The following is a 19,289-nucleotide window of genomic DNA, read 5'->3' on the forward strand; positions in this document are numbered from 1 at the left end:
GGCTTCAAGTAGGGACTCGATTCTAACCATTCTTTCAGAATGCTAAGTGCCCTACCTTATGTACAAACAAAATACAATTTTACTTGGTGAACTATTTAAGGGATGGGATGAGAGGGACTATGGCCACCCATCCCCTAATCCTAAGGACCTTTTAGCTGAGGTCCAAAAGATGGAGGGCTCCATCCAAGGTGACAGAGCAAGTAAACGTGGTCAGCTGGCATCTGATCCAGATTCTAACTAATGTCCTTTCTCTTTCTACTCCACACATTCTCCTCCTCTGTAACGTCCCAGATTGTCTAAGAACCATGTAAATTAGCAATTAGCATTTTAACAAATCATTAAAAGTGAATTAAACCTCTAAGAACCCTAAACTATCATCTAGAATGTTCAATTTCTAATGCCCCCAAATAGCAAGTATTCTTCACAGTCAACACTGATTTGGGATCGTGTCAGTTTGTAAAAAAAGAAAGAACTTTTGGGGCCTCCCCGGTGGCGCAGCGGTAGAGCGCTGGGTTGCGAAGCTGCGCGCGGCCTCTGCAGCGCCGGTTCGATCCCCGGCTGCTCCCCGGCCATCGCAGGAGGGTCCCACATGGCGTGCAGACCTCTCCTGCCGCCCGCTGCTCCCCTCAGCAGTGTACTTCGGTCCTTCTGCCTGCTCTGCTCCCCGCTCTGGCTCTGGTGAATTCTCTCACCCTCCCGCGCTTCTGACTGTACCCAGTGCATGTATAAACAAACAAGCAAACAAATAAATAAAGAAAAACATGCCTCTATTAAAAAAAAAAAAAAAAAAAAAAAAAAAAAAAAAAAAAGAAAGAACTTTTGGGTTATGCCAAATACTGGGTTTAAAAACTAAATATAATCGAGTGACAGCCTATATCATCATTGTAATATGAGAGCCTGAAATGCCCACATCTAAGAGGGAATTCATTCACTCTTTCAACAAATTCCAGATAGGCCTGGGCTATGAGGCAGTATGGAGACCACAAAGATACACAGAACACATTCCCTACCTCGAAGTACTTAAAATCTAACTAGGGAAATTAGATAAATGTGTGCAAGGATTCAAAAAAAAAAGGCAGCAAATGAACAAATAGCAAAAATGGGTAGGTTGCCAAGGAGAGAGGAATTGAAGGGCAAAGAAAACTCCAGGCTTCTCAGGAAACAGTGCAAGTCCCTTTAGCTAGGTCTTGAAAGGAAGAGCACAGTTAGAATTAGAGGCAAGAAGGTGGTAAAAACATGAGAGGTCCAGAAATGGAGGAAAGAAGGACTATTAGAAAACAAATCAATAAATATACAGATACTCTCACACACAAGGGCAAACTGACATGTGTAAAAGGGTATTATTCATAGCATACTTGTTACATAAATTATATACAGAATGAAATATTACACAGCTATAATAATGAATGAGGCAGCTCTGATATATACTGATATATATTATACATTGCTAAGTGGAAAAAAAGCAAGGTACAGAGACTGGATACACTAGGTACCATTTCTGTGTTTAGATTTATACATGCTTATAAATGATTATACATTCATGGACTACCCATGGAAATATATAGAAGAAAGTTATGAAGAACTGTTGGCTGAGGACTGTAAACATAGTTAAAAGCAAGGGACAGTACTCTGCAGAAGGCAGGTGGACTAAAACAGATCCTAAGGATCAGGTTAAGAGGTTAGATAGCATGCAGACTCTCAAGCAGGGTTTTTCAACAAAGGCATTATTAACATGTGGGGCCAGATAATTCTTTGTTGTGACCGCTGCCCTGCACATTGTAAGATGTTCAATAGCATCCCTGGCCTCTATCAACTACATGCTGGTACAAAGAATGTCTCTAGACATTGCCGAAGTGCCATGGAAGGCAAAATTGTCCTAGTTGAGAACCACTGCTCAAGAGCCACAATACTAATGGTTAAGATACAAAACATTCGAGAATTACATTCCTGTAAATTCATAACAAATGCAACATACACTCAGGTATGGCTCTGAAAAGTATATTAAACATTGTTTTGAAAAGAACTTCAGACACCAGTGACAGTTTCTCAAGTTGTGATAATTCAGGATCCTTCCCAAATCTGAACTATTCATTTTTAACCACATCTACTCCATCACAGATGCTTCTTCTCTGCAATTGTTGAATATAAATTTTAAGAGTTAAACAGAAAAGCTAAATCAATTTTCAGCAGTACACAGAGTGGGCCAGATAGTGCAAGGGGCTTCCCAATGATTCACTGATCCTTCTGGATCTCTGCGGCATCATTTCAGGAGTCAGCAGACCAGCCCCATTTCCCCCAAATAGCATGCTCTCTAGATCCAAGATCTAGGATGCAAAGGAAGCCACCCTCCTACAGAAATCTAACAGAAAACCATATTTTGGTTTGGCTTTTGGAAAAACTAATATAATTACTGACACAATAAAAACACAATTACTTGCATTATGCTAATAATATTTCTTCTCATAACTTCTAATTAGCACACAAAGTGCAAGTTGCTGTTTAAAAATAATGAAAGGCATTACCCCTGATTTCAAGATTTTAAAGAGAATGATTAATTTATAAAGCCAAACAAGGCTTTAACTAGATTCTACAAATCACAATTGTATTACACTTAAAGCCATTTCTAACATACCACAATGAATAGAAAGGAAAAAAACAATCAAGACATCCACCAAGCTTGCATATTTTTCAAACACACATCTAAAACATTTGGTGATTCTCCTGTGTCTTTTCTTTTCCCAACACCAGAAATCCAATAATACCCTGGCAATCTTGGCTTCATAATTTGAAGTCATTGAATCCTCCGATACAGTTGCAGATACAAAGTTGTGGATTTCAATCTTATGAAATCATGCTCTTCAAATTCTAGTATTGCGCCAATTACTTCTGCTTAGCTCTCAGAAGGTTGGCTCTCATTTGTGGAGGTGACCTCCAGTGACCTGACTCTGCAATAAATACACCTGTGAGTCGCTATGGAAGGTGCTGGAAAGTGTCCGCGGCGGAAAAAAAGAAACTCACCATTCTAACTACTTCAGGGTAAGTCTGCTCTGTCAAACAGCCTCTGCTTATTGTAATGTAGTCCACCAGTTCATTAAGAGTGGAGCGCTTGTATTCTTTCATTTTAAGATCAGATAGCGTGTCCATGAAGTCAAAAATGACACAGCACTGTTGAAGTTTCTTTAGGAACAGTTCAGGCTGCTCTGAGGATGGAACGTCTAAGAAAAAAAAAGGAAATGGTGTAAGTCTGTCGTCAATTTCTAGGTAACAGGAGTGAAAGTTACTTCAAAAGCAAGCTCAAAAAAATAAGAATCCACATGACAATGGTGTTCTTTTTAACAATTTTACAAGGGTAGGAGGGGAGCCCATACCCACGACTTGGAGCACTTGTCTTTGAAAACTACATGGTAACCAACACAATTGACAGCGTTTGCAACCAGAGATTGACCAAAATCCCAGCAGCCATTACAGAGGTGAAGCAAATTTTAACCAAAAATATTCCAATATCAACACCTGTAAGCCAAAAACACTGAAAAAGGTCAAACTTCCCATTATAAGGTAAAGCCAGAAGTTTTATTGTTGGTTTTAATTAGTTTTTAAAATTTTGAAAGTAGAAATGTCAGTCAATTTATTTTAATATCATGCTGACATCCTTGGTATTTAAAACAACTGTTGTGCATGTGTGCTTATATTTTTTGTTTTGTTTTGGTTGATTATCTATTAAGTTTCTTTGTCGAAGAAACTTTAAAAATTACCAAATGAACCAATACAAACTTTCTCAAAAACAGCTTTTAGTGGGGCCTCCCCGGTGGCGCAGCGGTTGAGCACTGGGTTGCGAAGCTGCCTGCAGCCTCCACGTCGCCAGTTCGATCCCCGGCTGCTCCCCGGCCACCGGAGGAGGGTCCCACATGGCGTGCAGACCTCTCCTGCCGCCCGCTGCTCCCCTCAGCAGTGTACTTCGGTCCTTCTGCCTGCTCTGCTTCCCGCTCTAGCTCTGGTGAATTCTCTCACCCTCCCGCGCTTCTGACTGTACCCAGTGCTTGTATAAATAAATAAATAAATCTTAAAAAAAAAAAAAAACAGCTTTTAGTAATGGGACAATAAGAGCAAACTCTACTTAAATCTATGCTTCCTTTTTTTCCCCTTTTTTGACTTATCTTCTTCCCTTATGGTGAAAGAAAACTCCTAATATCTCTGTTAATATGTTCTAGAATAAACACCTGTTCTTCTCCACAAACAGCAAGTCAGACATCTGGCTTGGTGTCATTTCTAAATTTTATGTAGAAATTTTAGGTTAGTTTAAATTCCCCAGCTAGAGTGGTAACCTTATCTCTAGTTGAACTTGAAATTCAGTTGGGCTAAACTATAGCCAGTTCCAAGCCTATCTTCTTTCCACTGTTTTATTCCCCCTAACTGGAATTTCCCTGGAAAGACAAAGAAATTATGCCCAGAATTCTGCTGCCTTCACCCAATTAACTTAATGATCCTCCTAACACTCTTAGAGGTAGTATGTAGCATTATATTACTACTTTCCATTTTTCAAAAAGAAAGTTAGGGCTTCCCTAGTGGTGCAAGGGCTTAAGTCTCAGCACTTTAAAGCTATGGGCAGCCACTGCAGCAAGAGTTCGGTCCCCAGCCAGGGAGATAGCTGACCCACATGGCGCAGTAGGCCTCTCGTGCGCAGCCCACTGCTCCCCTCAACAGTATATTTCAGTAGATCTGCCTGTGCTGCTCCCCATTCTGTCTCTGGTGAATCCTCTCACCTTTCTGCACCTCTGGCGTACACCCAGAGGTATGCACAAATAAATAATCTTTTTTAAAAAAAGGGGAAAGAAAATTAGAGACAATAATCACTGGGCTATGAAGGCAGGCCCAATACCTAGGTTTCTAACCACACTCCTACATCCCCTTCATCTAACTCAAGTGAGACTTTAACCATGGTTAGCCTGTTTACTTGCAACCACCCTCAGCTGCTAGCCTCCCAATAAAAGCTTTACCACAGCCTTACACCATGGGTTGCCTGCTCATGGGATAAACTTATTAGCACCTATTCTGCAGCCACAGTAGCCCCAATAGAAGGGAGTAAGGGCCCTATTTACCCCTATTTACAGGATCCACATGACTCCTCTCAACAACCATCTTCCCTTCCTCTATCTCACTACCCAAGTGCCCAAATATCCATGACCTCATAGATAATTGCCCTGAAACACTGCTTGATATAATCCACCTTGGGGTAGCCTAAATGCAAATGAACAGGACACCTGAAAACACAGATTTCTCTACAAGATGTATGGAAATAACAAGTAGTCAATATTTTTGAAGTATACAGCATCATACTTCTCTTGAAAAAACAAGTTCTAAATTTCAAAATTATTCCTAAGCAAGTTGCCCTGCTTTCACCCTTTCATACCCCCCTCACATTCCCCAAAGGTGCCCAAAGGGTTGGTGAATCTTCCAGTCAAACTTTAAACTTGTTAAGCTACGAGATATATCTTAGTCCATACCCCTAAATTTAATCAGACCAAGCTATCTCCTTAATTGCTACTTGCTTCAGATGTTTGAGATACATAAACAAAAACCAAACAAGGCTGCTTATGAACACAATTGTACATATCCTTAGCCAATGGATAATGACACACGCAGGACCATCATGTTTAAATACCAATGTCTTCTAAGGTCTAAGGTATACCCCAGTAAACTAGAAGCTGAATGGGAATTTTTTAAATTGCATAGGGAACAAGAAAAGTCATATTAATGTAACATTAAAGTGAAAATCTTTAGGAGAATGTTTAAAAAATCCATTTTTGATACAATAACTTTAATAAAGCTTAAAACTCAAATCATCTATATAGAGAACTCCTAAACTCCATTCAGCACATATGAATTATGAAAGCATTGATAAACAATAAATTTTGCAAAAAACAAACAATCATTTAAGCAGAGATAACAATTAACCTTTGTGGTCACTGCAGTAATACTCAAGAGATTCACATATTTGGCTATTTAAAAAATGCAGTCAGTTAATTTAGTCCTTTTCTTAAATATTAGACAGATGAAGTTTATTCTTTATGTATCCATATTGATGTAATGTCATAGCCAAATGTGAAGGAGGCTATCCACCTGCCCAGTGAAGTTTACTAAACTTTATTGGGTACATATATTGGATAATATTCTAAGTACTTTACACATATTATAGCTCATTTAATCCTGACAGCAACCTATGGAGTCAGGTACTATTTTCAGTTTAACAGAAAAGAAAGCCAAGACCTAGAGAGATTCAGTGACTTGTCCAGAGTCATACGGATAATAAGCAGGTGACACAGGATTCAAACCAGACATACTGGCTCCAGAGCCTGGATTTTTCACCTCTGTGTACGTGTAGCATTCAAACTCAGTAAAAGAGTAATACCAAAATCCATAAAAAAAGAAGTGAGGGGGCCTCCCCGGTGGCGCAGTGGTTGAGCGCTGGGTTGCGAAGCTGCCCACGGCCTCTGCAGCGCCGGTTCGATCCCCGGCTGCTCCCCGGCCACGGGAGGAGGGTCCCGCATGGCGCGCAGACCTCTCCTGCTGCCCGCTGCTCCCCTCAGCAGTGTCCTTCGGTCCTTCTGCCTGCTCTGCTCCCCGCTCTGGCTCTGGTGAATTCTCTCACCCTCCCGCGCTTCTGACTGTACCCAGTGCTTGTATAAACAAACAAACAAATAAATAAATAAACATGCCTCTATTAAAAAAAAAAAAAAAAAAAAAAAAAAAGAAGTGAGGGCCTCCCTGGTGGCTCAGCGGTTGAGCACTGGGTTGCGAAGCTGCCTGCAGCCTCTGCAACTCCGGTTCAATCCCTGGCCGCCGGGCAAGGGTCCCACATGGCGCACAGACCTCTCCTGCCGCGCCCGCTTCTCCCCTCAGCAGTGTATTTCGTAGGTCTGTCTGTTCTGTTCCCTGCTCTGGTGAGTTCTCTCACCCTCCCACGCTTCTGACTGAACCCAGTGCTTGTATAAATAAATAAATCTTAAAAAAAAAAAAAAAATGCCATGGTGTGTTTAAAAAAAAAAAAGAAGTGAAGAGGGAGAACAGAGAAAGAAGTCAAGAAATCAACGTGGAACATGCCCCCCCATTCACAAAGTCTCATGCTGAACCCCTTCTGTCTTCCCTCCAGCCTGCTCCCCAGAGAGTAATAATCAGCAATAAGTTATACTTCATCCTTTATCAGACTGAATTCTTCTAAAGCGACCTCTTTTCCTTAAAGTCAAGAACTTAAGTAGTTGGGACTGACCAAAAGAAAAATGGGATGGAGGCTGGGGAAGGAGAAGAAAGCTCTTCAAAGAACCAAAAAAATATTTTTTCATCTGTGCAGAAAGATGGCCTGATTTAATTAGTCCAGTATTGCAAGGCCCTGGAACTGCCCACTGAGCTATGCTGCTCTTAACCTCTGTTAGCTGATCTCCTAGTCCCAGTAGGATATGCAAAGTAAAAAATGAAAAGGTAGGACAAGCCAGGACCAGAGAAGGAACACTCTCTGAGGTGTGTAGAAGATTTCAGCGCTCTAAATTTAATGTCTATGAATCCAGTCCCAAAAACAGATACAAATTTTCTTTTTAAAGAAACATCTATAAAAAGTATCAGATTCTCAACCATAAAGATCTCATAAATGACAAAAAGAAAACAGGCAGAACATTTTGACCACAATGCAGTAACACTAGATTTTCATAACTGAAAGCAATCCACTCTCCAAATCCAAGCCAGCTGAAAAATCAAAACACTTAGTAAATTACTTTTTTAATTATAGACATTTAGAAATACATGTAAATTTGAAAAATTGAAGATCAACTTAGAATGCAAGAGCAGACCAGGTAGGTAGTGGATGCTATGTCATCTCTCTTCCAATGATAATTTCTGGCCTGCACAAACCATCCCTGCCACTGGGAGAAGGGTCCCACAGAATCATAACTTGAGGAATCAATAAGTGCCATGTAGTACCATGAAGTTCAATCACACAAATCATCCATCCAAATTAGTTTTTTTGATGGAAAAATAACTGATCCAACTTTCACACCCTGATAAGATCCTATAAAGTCAGATTCCTCTGTGCTGGAACAACCCTTAAAATTAAGTTGATTTCTAGAGCACGTTTCTAACCCAAGAAAAGAATGTAGTGACCAGCTTAATGGTCAATCCATTTGGCAATTTTATTTCTCACTGTATTGTCCTTTGCTTTTTCATGTTACTCACTTTTTCCCATATGTCTTTTCCTATTACCCTCAGCTCCAAGGTGTTCATAGCCAAATAATTTTAAAAGTTTACAAGTCCTACAGGTAATGGAGAAATGGACACAGAATTTAACAATAGAGCAAGAATACAAGTTCAGGTTAAGAGATAAAGATTCTCCATGTGTCCTCCCAGAGTTCAAACTATACTACAAAGCCATAATAATTAAAACTGTATGGAACAAAAAACAGACACACAGACTAATGGAATCAAATAGAAAACCCAGACAACTAATCTTTGACAAAGGTGCAAAAAGTATGCAATGGAACAAGGACAGTTTGCTCAATAAATGGTGCTGGGAAAACTAGACTGCTACACGCAAAGGAATGAAGCTAGACAACTACCTCACACCATGCACTAAAACCAACTCAAAAAATGGATAAAAGACTTGGACATAAGACCTTAAACTGTAAAATATATAGAAGAAAATATAGGCAAAACACTACATGACATACATCTCAGTAACATCTTTAAAGACACATCCCCCAAAGCAAAGAAAGTGAAGGAAAAGATGAACAGCTGGAACTACATCACATTAAAAAGCTTCTGTACAGCAAAGGAAACATTAACCAAAACAAAGAGACACCCAACTGACTGGGAAAAAAAATTTTTGAACAAATAGTACTGATCACAAAGATCTACAAAGAGCTGACACAACTCAACAAAAACAAAGTAAACAATCCAGTCAAAAAATGGGCAGAAGAGCTAAAAAAAACACCACTCCAAAGAGGAAATGCAAATGGTCAACAGATATATGAAAAAACGTTCAACATCACTCATAATCAGGGAAATGCAAATCAAAACCACAATGAGATGCCACCTTACACCAGCGAGACTGGCACATATTTAAAAAAAAAAAAACAAAAAACAGGACACAATGTTGGCGAGGATGTGGAGAAAAAGGAACTCTCTTACACTGCTGGTGGGAATGCAAATTGGTCCAACCACCATGGAAAGCTGTGTGGAGGTTCCTCAAACTATTAAAAATGGAGCTTCCATATGACCAGTGATTCCACTCCTAGGAATCTACCCAAGGACACAAAAACATTAAAAGGATACCTGCACCCCTGTGTTTACTGCAGCACTATTTACAATAGGTAAGACATAGAAGCAACACAAATGCCCAAAAATAAATGACTGAATCAAGGAGAAGTGTATGTATACACAATGGAATACTATTCGGCAATCAAAAAAAAATAAACTGTTACTCGCAGTAACATTGATGGAGCTGGAAGGGATTATGTTCAGCAAAATAAGCATGAAAGAAAAAGAAAAATATCAGATGATTTCATTTATAGAGGAATGTAGGGGAACCAAATAAGGGATCAGGAAAAAAATTATAATAAATTAAAAAATAAAATTAACAGGCAACTATTAATCAGAGAAACTTTGCATGGGAGGGAGGAGAACACAAGGGACTATGGTGATAGTGCATGGGCAAATTGGTGGTGGGTATTTTATGGGGACTACACCTGAGAGGAGAAAGCATTCATTGTAAAAAAAAAAAAAAAAAAAAGAATGATGTAAAATATGTACATATATAATTTTTAAAGGTGACAATAAAAAAAAAAATTCTCCATGTGTCTAACCAATAGTCAACATTAGCTACATACATTTTTACATCACCCCACCTACCCCTAGTCTCTAGCACATACACAAACTCCACTCATCTTTATCATGATTTTAAGAGTTGGTTATTTTTTGTTTGTAAATCAAAGAAGTTAATTTCTTCCGAGCCAACAGTTTCCACTATTTCTATCCCATTCTACTGTTTGGAGCACAAGATGATGGGTCATTAAACACTGAGCCCAGCATCCTTTGGGTTTGGTGTTCTGGGAAGCTAGTCAACTGAAGTTGCTGAAAGTCAGATTGTTAAATTCATACTTGCAAATATGTCAGCGACACAAATATAAAAGGCCCCATTCATTCTATTAGCCATGGAATCCACAGGAAAAAGCAGATTGGTTTAAAAATAATAATAACAATAATATATAAGCTGGTACATAATTAACACACATGCTGTTAAATGTTGATGTGGAAATATAGTGAATATTTTTATAAAATGATCATATGTTTTTACTGGAAGCTAAAGTAGTAGTATTGTTTAAGAGCCTAATGAATAATATTTATGACCAGTTATTTCAATTAAAAAAATTTTTCTAAATTAATAATACTCTCATTTCAAAATGCCCTAGATACTACTCACTTTAGCACTTCTATTTCCATTTCTCACTCTCACGAAATATAAAGATACTAGCCCAGAATGAAGATGCAAATGCAGTCTTTGATTCCCTCCACCTCATCTCTTAGACCTTCCCTTGAAGTTATAAATCACCATCCATACAGGCTCTCAGTCCTCTCATACACAACCTTCTAAAATTTCAACAAAGTAAAAACTTAACTCATATAAGGCATATGAGCCAACATTTATTTAAAAATTAGACTTTCAATACTACACTTCAACTAGCACATGTGGTAACACGTCTAACTGCCCACCCGTGGTCTATCCAACCCTCGTCACCAGCTTTACTTCTGATCAAATACAGGGGTCATTCCCTTTAAGTGGCACATATTTTCAGGAAACCTAGAAAGAATCCTATTTTATTACTGGAACTATGTTTCTATTAGGAATTGCCTGACACCCAATAAATCATAGACATAACCAATAATATTTCATCAAAACAAGGAGTCAACTATCAATCTTTATAATGAATCAAATAATAAAAAGAGGCTTCATGGCCTATGAATTAGACACTAAGTATAACATGTTGACTAAATAAGATCTATAAGCTGTAAATAAACAAATGAGAAATTAATCCCAAACTAACATGTTAGCTAAACTAAGTATTAAGTACTTGACCATTCCAATTACTTTATTACTATATTCAAAGCAGTGAGTTCAAAAACGTTTGGTTTGTGGATGATAATGGCAGTATGTAGTGGTAAGGTGTTTCCACACCAGGTATTTGTAGTTTCTAAAAGCGTCCTGGGTGATTTCAACATGTGGTCAAAGATGAAAACCACTGTTTTTAGAGCAATAACTTTAAAATCTTTCATCTTCTTCACCTTTGGAATTTGTTTGTTCTCAGTTTATTTAAAGCTAACAGAAAAAACTTTCAGTTTCCAAGCAAAGGAAGGTCCCTGGAAACATCTACAACAGTGAAAGTGTTGCTTCTTGGCTTCTGTTATAAATAAGTGAATGTAGAGTTGGCTGCTTTTAAAAGAACTCTTTCCAGAAAAAAAAAAAAAGGAAAGAAAAACAATTAAAGAGCTCTTCCCAATCTTTTAGGAAGACTGAAAAACTGATTATTGGCAAACTTTTTTTATGGTTCAAAATATGCCAAATAGAATGACCAGCACTTATTTTAAAAATTATCAAAAGAATGAACCCAAGGTCTGAGTACTAATTAAACAACAAACTGAAAGGCAGGAAAGGCTAGTATTTCAAAGCAAAAAGAATGATGACAATAAGGAGCATTTACTCTGTACTGAGATCCAGACATACATTTCCCACCTTTAATCCTCAAAATACCTCACAAGTGGTCACAATGAATATGCCAGTTTTTCAGATGAAGAAACTAGATGATGACTGGTAAATAACAGCAACTAAACACCACCACCACCACTGGAGCGACATACTGTCATGGCTGGTTGCTTAGGGAAAGTCGGGATAAAAGTAAAGAAACACGAATGGATTTTTTCCTGCAAGTATACTTGCACATGTTTTAAAACTTAAAAAGCATAAAATCAACCTTAAACCAGTGAGCAATGGTTGGTGGGTAAATTACTAAAGTTTAAAATAATAAATTATTCTTCCCAGCTTAGATAATCAACATGTATTTATTAGCATTCCTTCGTGGAGCTCTCCAGTTTTCCTTTCCCAATGTATGCCAAATATATGTTCTCCAACTTACAAGCAAGTCCAAAGGTCACCACTAATACAGTCTTGTGGCCTCAGCAGCAAAATTACAGTATTCAGGGCTTTTTACATTATTTTGACACTATGCTCCAATCCGAATAGAGAAGAAACACACATGCATATGCACACACACACATTAACAGACATAAAAAACTTTACACAATATTTGTCTCCAACACTGCATTAGCTGTCTGTCATGCTTTATCTTCTAATGTCAAGGTAGTCCCTGAAACTTGTCAGACAAAAACTCAAACAATTACTAATTAAAGGTGATTCCTTCCTCTCACCAAACTTAACTGCAAAACAAAGGTCACCAAAGCTTCTGAATGAGAAAGTCAATTTCATGATTATTAATTCCTAACCTAAGGGCTTATTTCCAGAGGAGACACCTGGAAGATAGGGGCCAGAGTCTGCCGAATCTAAGGAATTCCTGGAGCATGCTGGGCTACCCACAAACAGGGCCGCAAGAATTACAGTGTTCTAATGGGTCCATGCCAGTGGTTCCACCACCTTTTAAGGATTTCACATATACCAGTAAAATAACAGAAAAGAGCAGGTGATCTTTTTTCCCCAAATAAAGCCATTTAAAAAATAACTGGTTACATTTTCACCACAATTTCACTTTCAAACGGCCCTTGTGAGTAGTAAGAGAATGGTGAGTCTCAGAACAGACGGCAACCTTTCCTCAACACCACATTGACACATGTACACATATTCTTACTCTCCCTCGACGTTCCTTCTCCCCTACTTATTTTTCACTTTGCCTAGTACCAGCAACAGCTTTTCCATGGACCTGTATTTAGGAATCGCTGGGCTGCATCACTCATTTGTTGAAATATTTTCCTCACATGGACAACATAGTTCTGCTATTAATGACAAGACTAATTTCAATTTTATTTAGATGACTGTAAAAGCTGAGAGGATCATTACAGGCCTGGCAGTGATATAGGAATACTTCACTTTATGACAGCCATGCAGTCCTTGCAACTTGTGTAACAAATAGTCTCATAAGACTTTGTACATGCCTCTATTCAGAGCTTTTCACATTTTATTGGAATTTAATTTCTTAACCTGTGAATCTTGTGTCTTTTTTGCCTTTTAATACCCAGCCCCTAGCTGAAATTTCTAAAAATAGCAGATAAAAAATAATTACAGGTTGAGTCAGTACATTCTACATAAAGAACCTAATTGCCTATGTTTTCAATTGTAAATTAGAACTTTTTGCTTCAGGAAATAAAATTACACTGAAGAATAGAAGAAAAGATTTAATACAACACATTTTACACAATAAATTATTTCCTAATATACCAAGTCACAAAATGCAAATTGGGTTAAGTGAAGTAAGTCAGTGAAAAACAAATACTGTATAGTATCACTTACATGTAGACTCTAAAAGAGACAAACAGAGAAACAGAGAAGAACGATTACGAGAGGGTGGAGGGCAATGAAAAAGGGGTCAGAAAGGATAAACTCTCAGCTATGAGATGAGTAGGTTTTGGAGCTCTACTGGACAGCATGGTGACGGTAAGTCAATGACACTGTTTTAAATACTCGAAAGCTGCTAAAAAAAAAAAAGTCATCTCACCACAAAAATAAACAGTGATTATGTGCAATGACAGAGGTGTTAACACTATGGTGGTAACCATTTTACAGTATAGATTTACAGGAGTTTATCAAATTAATATATGTACCTTAAAGTTACACAATGCTATATATCAATTTTATTTCAAAAAAGCTGGGGGAGTGTTGAAGAAATAGATAAATTAACAGCTAGGATGGTTTTCAATGACATAACATTTATGAATGTGAAAAGGGGAAAGAGCAGCTTCAGAAACCTCACTAAAAAAATGCACAGTTCCTTAGTTCATGTTTAAAAATCAACAGAATGGTTTATATTCAAGCCTTCCAAATACAACAGAAAAAAAATATTAAAAACAAGATGAATGAGTATTATTAATGAGGTAGTGTAATTTGGAAATGCCCACCACAGCAAAAATAACATGGTTTTGTCAAGTTTACCATTAATAAACGAAAAATGGGAGATTTAGTGCAAAGGGCATGGGCTTTGCACTAACTCTCATTCATGTAGTCATTCTCCAAACAGTCACTGAACACCCATTAGGTCCAGGTACTGTGAGATACCCCAATTAAGAAATGAGGCAAAAATCACTTTTGTCATGGAAGAGACAAATAGCTGCAACAAATACATTATATGGTATATGCTATGGGGAAAAACAGTATACAGGGCAAGGACGACTACGCATGCTGGGGATGGAGGGTACAATTTAAATATTCACCTGGAAGATGACATTTGAGCAAATACTTGAAGGAAGAGAGGTAGTCAGCCAAGAGGGTGTCTGGGGGGAAAGCCGCCCAAGCAGAGGGATAGCAAGTGCAAAGGTACTCTGGCAGAAGGGAGCGTGCTGGTGCTGGTGAATTAACATGGCTGGAGACAGAGTGGAAAATAGGGGAGATGGGTCAGAAGAGCAATGGACAAGTATCTACAGGAGATCATCGTGGGCCTTGTGAAACACAGAAAGAATTTGACCTTGACTCTGGTTCTAAACTAGAATCATGCCCTTTACTGTTCACTAGGGACAAAGGACAAGACATTCACATCTCTGAGCATTAATTTCTTTACCTGTATAACTGGGAAAATGTACTTCACAGGGATGAGTGAAGACTGACTGAAAAAGCCATTTATAGGATGGTTTTACACATAAAGCTATAATTCATTTGACTAACATCTATCAATCATCTACAACAGACAGTACAGAATGAATTCCTTATTTTACAGCTCTTATTGAAACTATTTTCTGAGAGTAGTCCTTAGAAGTTCTCACCACACAGAAAAGTTTTATAATTAGATATGGTAATAAATGTTGACTAGACCTACTGTGGTGATCACTGTTGTAATACATGCAAAAATTGAATCATTATACTATACACCTAAAAATAATATTGGTTATACTGCAATTTAAAGTACAGCTTAAAAATGCAATTTTCTGTATAAAAACACACTATTTTGAGGACAAATTAAAAAATTTTTTAAACTGTTAGAAATAAATTGAATTTTAGGAGGAAATACTAAATTTATGCTGTAATTTTCTTGTAATACTATCAAACCTCAAAGGCATCTCTTTAGAATCCTTTACTGTTTACTAGCAGACAAACGACAAGACATTTACCATAACTTGGCTTTTCTTGTATACTCTTAAGACAAGGAACAAATCATAATCTGATAAGGAATTAATACAGCAAATTTCCAGGATGTACCCAAGAGTCAATATTTGAAGCTCAATTTTCTGCTGGTTCAAAATTATGAACAACAAAAATATTCAAAAACAGTATTTTCATTTATGTCATGACTATAACAAAAATAAATGAATGCAATTACAGATTTTCAGCAAGTACTTACCCTTCAGTTGACCCTCCCCCACAAAAGAACAGCAATAGAAGAACACATTTTCAAGTACTTTAAATTGAGGATTACCTCCTTCCCAGAGATTACTTCCATAAGGGATGAAAATGGCCTATCTACTTTCTATTTGTTTTGAGCATTAACATTAATGTGAACCAGTTCAGAATAGGTTGAACCCGCAGCCGTTTTAACAGTCTAATAAGAAGCTTAAAAACAAATTAGGTAGATAAGACAGATAATCATATTAACATCAATTAGGCCCACAACCAAGGTATAATTGACACCAAAGACATCATTAAACTTAAAAAAAAAAAAATTTAAAGTACAAAAAATAGTCAATGTCAGCTCAGAGATGCTATTACTGAATCTCAGCTGCTAGTTTTAAATATGAGATCTTAATCTCCCAAGAGTGATACAGGACTGAATGAGTACAGTGGAATGATCTCTAATCCTAAAACAATTAAAGAGTGTACATTGCTAATTAAAGTTATAATCTGGGCAATAATATCCAGTAATGGCATGTAGTACATGCCACTAATTGTGAAACTCTCCTACGCTTCAGAGAAATAATTAATATAAATATAAATGTAACAAGCCCCATTTATAAATACAAGGGTTCAGAAAATTCAAATTTGAAATACCATACTAAGAGAAATGAAATACATTTTAAATCCTTACTGTAATGTGTATATAAACAGCATGTTCAAGCACAAAATAGAGAGAAATTTAATGAATGTATTTATATGTATGTATACAAGTACATATAATTGTGAGTATATGACTCCAAAATTAAATCTTGAAGAATAGTAAGACACAGCGTGGAGAACAGTAGGGCAAAGATTTCACAAAGTGTCTGCAAAGCCTAGTAACTTTCAGAGCAGAGAAGCATTTTACCTCCCTGTAAAATATAGCAGTTTGACTCAAGAAATTTACAGCATAAGTCTCTTCTCTGCTACTGACTTCCTGGCCTCAAACATCTCTCACCAAAGGTAGAGTCACTGAAACCTAAAGATAATGCATGTCGATGATACAATACCAAGCATAAGCCATTTCTTGATATAATTTAGTATTCTATACCCAATGTGGTTACTTAGAGATTAACTAAACGTGCCTCTGGATAGTACAAACACTTTCTCTTCAGCTATACTAAAAATGAACTTCCCTTTCAGAAAGCATATTATATAACTGCATCTTTCATTTGAGAAGATCAGATAAAAAATACAATTTGGCCTAATAAGAGTTACAAAATTAAAAGTATACTGGACAACTAAGTCTACTATCTGAAAAGTCTGTCACTTATAATTCTGAAGGAATATTATAGAAATGCCAAATTAACTCAATTTCTTTCAGCACAATTGAGAAGGGGGGCAGAGTGCGGGGGCAGAGGGAGGGTAAACCCATTCTGCATTCCTCCAGAAGGCTGTGACTGTCCTTTGGGCCATACACACCAAGACTTTGACATCAGTGGGGCTGGGTCCTAATCAGGTTCTACCATGTACCAGCTGGGCAATTTGGGGTGGTATAGTGTGACAGATAAATCAATGGGTAATGCAAACTGACTGCCTGGGTTCAAAGTAAGGTTTTGCCTGTTATTACTTGGGAAACCCCAGGTGAATATCTGTGACTCCCTCTCCTCATATGTAAATAAGGGCATAATAATAGTACCTACTTCATAGGGCTGATTGAAGAATTGGGTGATAAAAACACAGAACATTCTGCAACACTTTAGGTGCTCTAAACTTTAGTTGCTAAATCACTGTTTTCATTGTTTAAAAGTATTGCTAAATCTTCTATCCTTTGCCAAATGAGCCTATGAATAGCAGATCTCACAGTAATAGCTGGAAAATTTCATGATATGATACATAAAATGTTTCACACAATGCCTGGCACATGGAAGATTTTCAATAAATGTCAGCTTTTAAAAAAAACTTAAAACTACATAAGCTGCTGACACATATAGGATATCTTCCCTCCCCTTTCATGTTTATGCAGTTATGGAAGCCAAGTGAATAAAATAACATTGTACTTGATCTACTAATAACCAGTGAGATTACTTCAAAATAAAATTGTAATTTGATTAGAGGAAAGGTGGAGCTGCTGACTCAATTCAATATATGAAACGATCCTGCTGTCAGGACAAGCATCAACAATCTGTCAAAATCCTGAAGGGTGAAGAGAGTCAGCATTTTGATGAATGAATGACAGACTAACAGAGCATTTGGGACAGAAAAGCAAGAATTTATGAAGAGTTCAACAATCTGGATAAGCACTGTCAAGGACACACCCAATTCTGACACATCCCCAAAGCTGCCTTCTAACACAATCAGGTTTATGCAAAGTGTGCAAAGGAAAGAAAATCAAGCCATGTTTAACAGCTCTGTCCTTCGAGTACAAATTTTAAAATAATATCAGCACTTGCAGATGCTAACACTTATAAATACTAGGTAAAAGTAGTAACTTACACATAAAGAGTTCCTTACAATAACATATTCATAACAAACATTACTGACCTCCCACTAAAATAACATAAAGTACAGAATCACTTCAACGTAGTTTCTAAATCTTTTTCCTTTTCTATACAGCCTGTTATTTAAAGATCTAAGGTTTTAGCTAAAATTGTGTGAAATTTTTATAGTCTTCTACAAGGCTTCAAGCTAAATCTGAAAGGAATATGATAGTTCCAACCTTCCCAAAATAAGTAATTGATTGGAATTTACTATGTTTAGTTTAATAATCAATCACTCATTCATTCTTTCCACAAATATTTACAGAACACTGTTAACATGCCAGGCACTAGTCTAATATACACTTTGGTGAGCAAAATCAAACTTCAAGTTTACAGACTGAAAGGAAGAAAACCTACTTAAACAGTCCTATAAATAAATATAAACACAATGCACTATAAAGATACTTGGATCAAGCTCCCTGATTTCAAACAACACTACAAAGCAATAATAATTAAAAGAGTATGGTATTATAACAAACTCAGAGATACATGACTAATGGAATAATAGAATTGAGAACCTAGAAGGAAACTCACACATATATGGACAGTGAGTGAATCTATGATAAAGGAGACAACACCATACATTGGAAAATGGGAAGTCTCTTCAGTAAGTTGGGAAATTTGGACAGCCACATGAAAAAAAAACTGCATCATTAACACTATACACAAAAATTAATTCAAAATAGATAGAAGACTTGGGAGTAAGACCTGAAATATGTACATAAAATATACAGAAGAAAACACAGGCAATACAAACCTGGATCTCAACCCCAGAAATGTATTTGGGGCTGCAACTTCAAAAGCAAGGGAAACAAAAACAAAAATTTACTAATGGAATTACATCATGGTTTTTGTACAGCAAAAGAAACCAGAAAAACAAAAGAGGAACCGATTCACTAAGATAGCATACAGCCAGCAAGGGGTTAATTTCCAAAATACATAAGGAACACCTACAACCCAACAGCAGCAAAAAACAAAAACAAAAACAAAACCCACAAAGAACAAAAACACCACAACCCAATCAAAAATAAGCACAAGACCTGAATAGACACTTTTCCAGAGAAGACATAGAGCTGGCCCATGGGCACATGAAAAAAATGCTTTAACATCACTTATTGTAAGGGAAATGCAAATCAAACCACAATGAGATATTACCCCACACCTGTGAGAATAGCCTATAGCAAAAA

At 37.2% G+C, this 19,289-nt stretch overlaps 1 protein-coding gene across 2 annotated transcripts in view; it reads right to left on the bottom strand.

Moving 5' to 3' along the window:
• The window catches only part of PPP2R5E (protein phosphatase 2 regulatory subunit B'epsilon), a 137,409-nt gene that overhangs the window by 59,520 nt on the left and 58,600 nt on the right, over positions 1 to 19,289 (bottom strand). For both annotated transcript variants that reach the window (XM_037503478.2, XM_037503477.2), the window contains exon 3: positions 3,019 to 3,215. In XM_037503478.2, coding sequence (XP_037359375.1) covers positions 3,019 to 3,215 — 197 coding nt within the window. The remainder of the gene's footprint in view (positions 1 to 3,018; positions 3,216 to 19,289) is intronic.

This window comes from Talpa occidentalis, unplaced genomic scaffold, assembly GCF_014898055.3.
Source record: "Talpa occidentalis isolate TD23 unplaced genomic scaffold, MPIMG_talOcc4v2.1 talOcc4.11, whole genome shotgun sequence".
In the NCBI taxonomy this organism is placed as follows: Eukaryota; Metazoa; Chordata; class Mammalia; order Eulipotyphla; family Talpidae; genus Talpa; species Talpa occidentalis.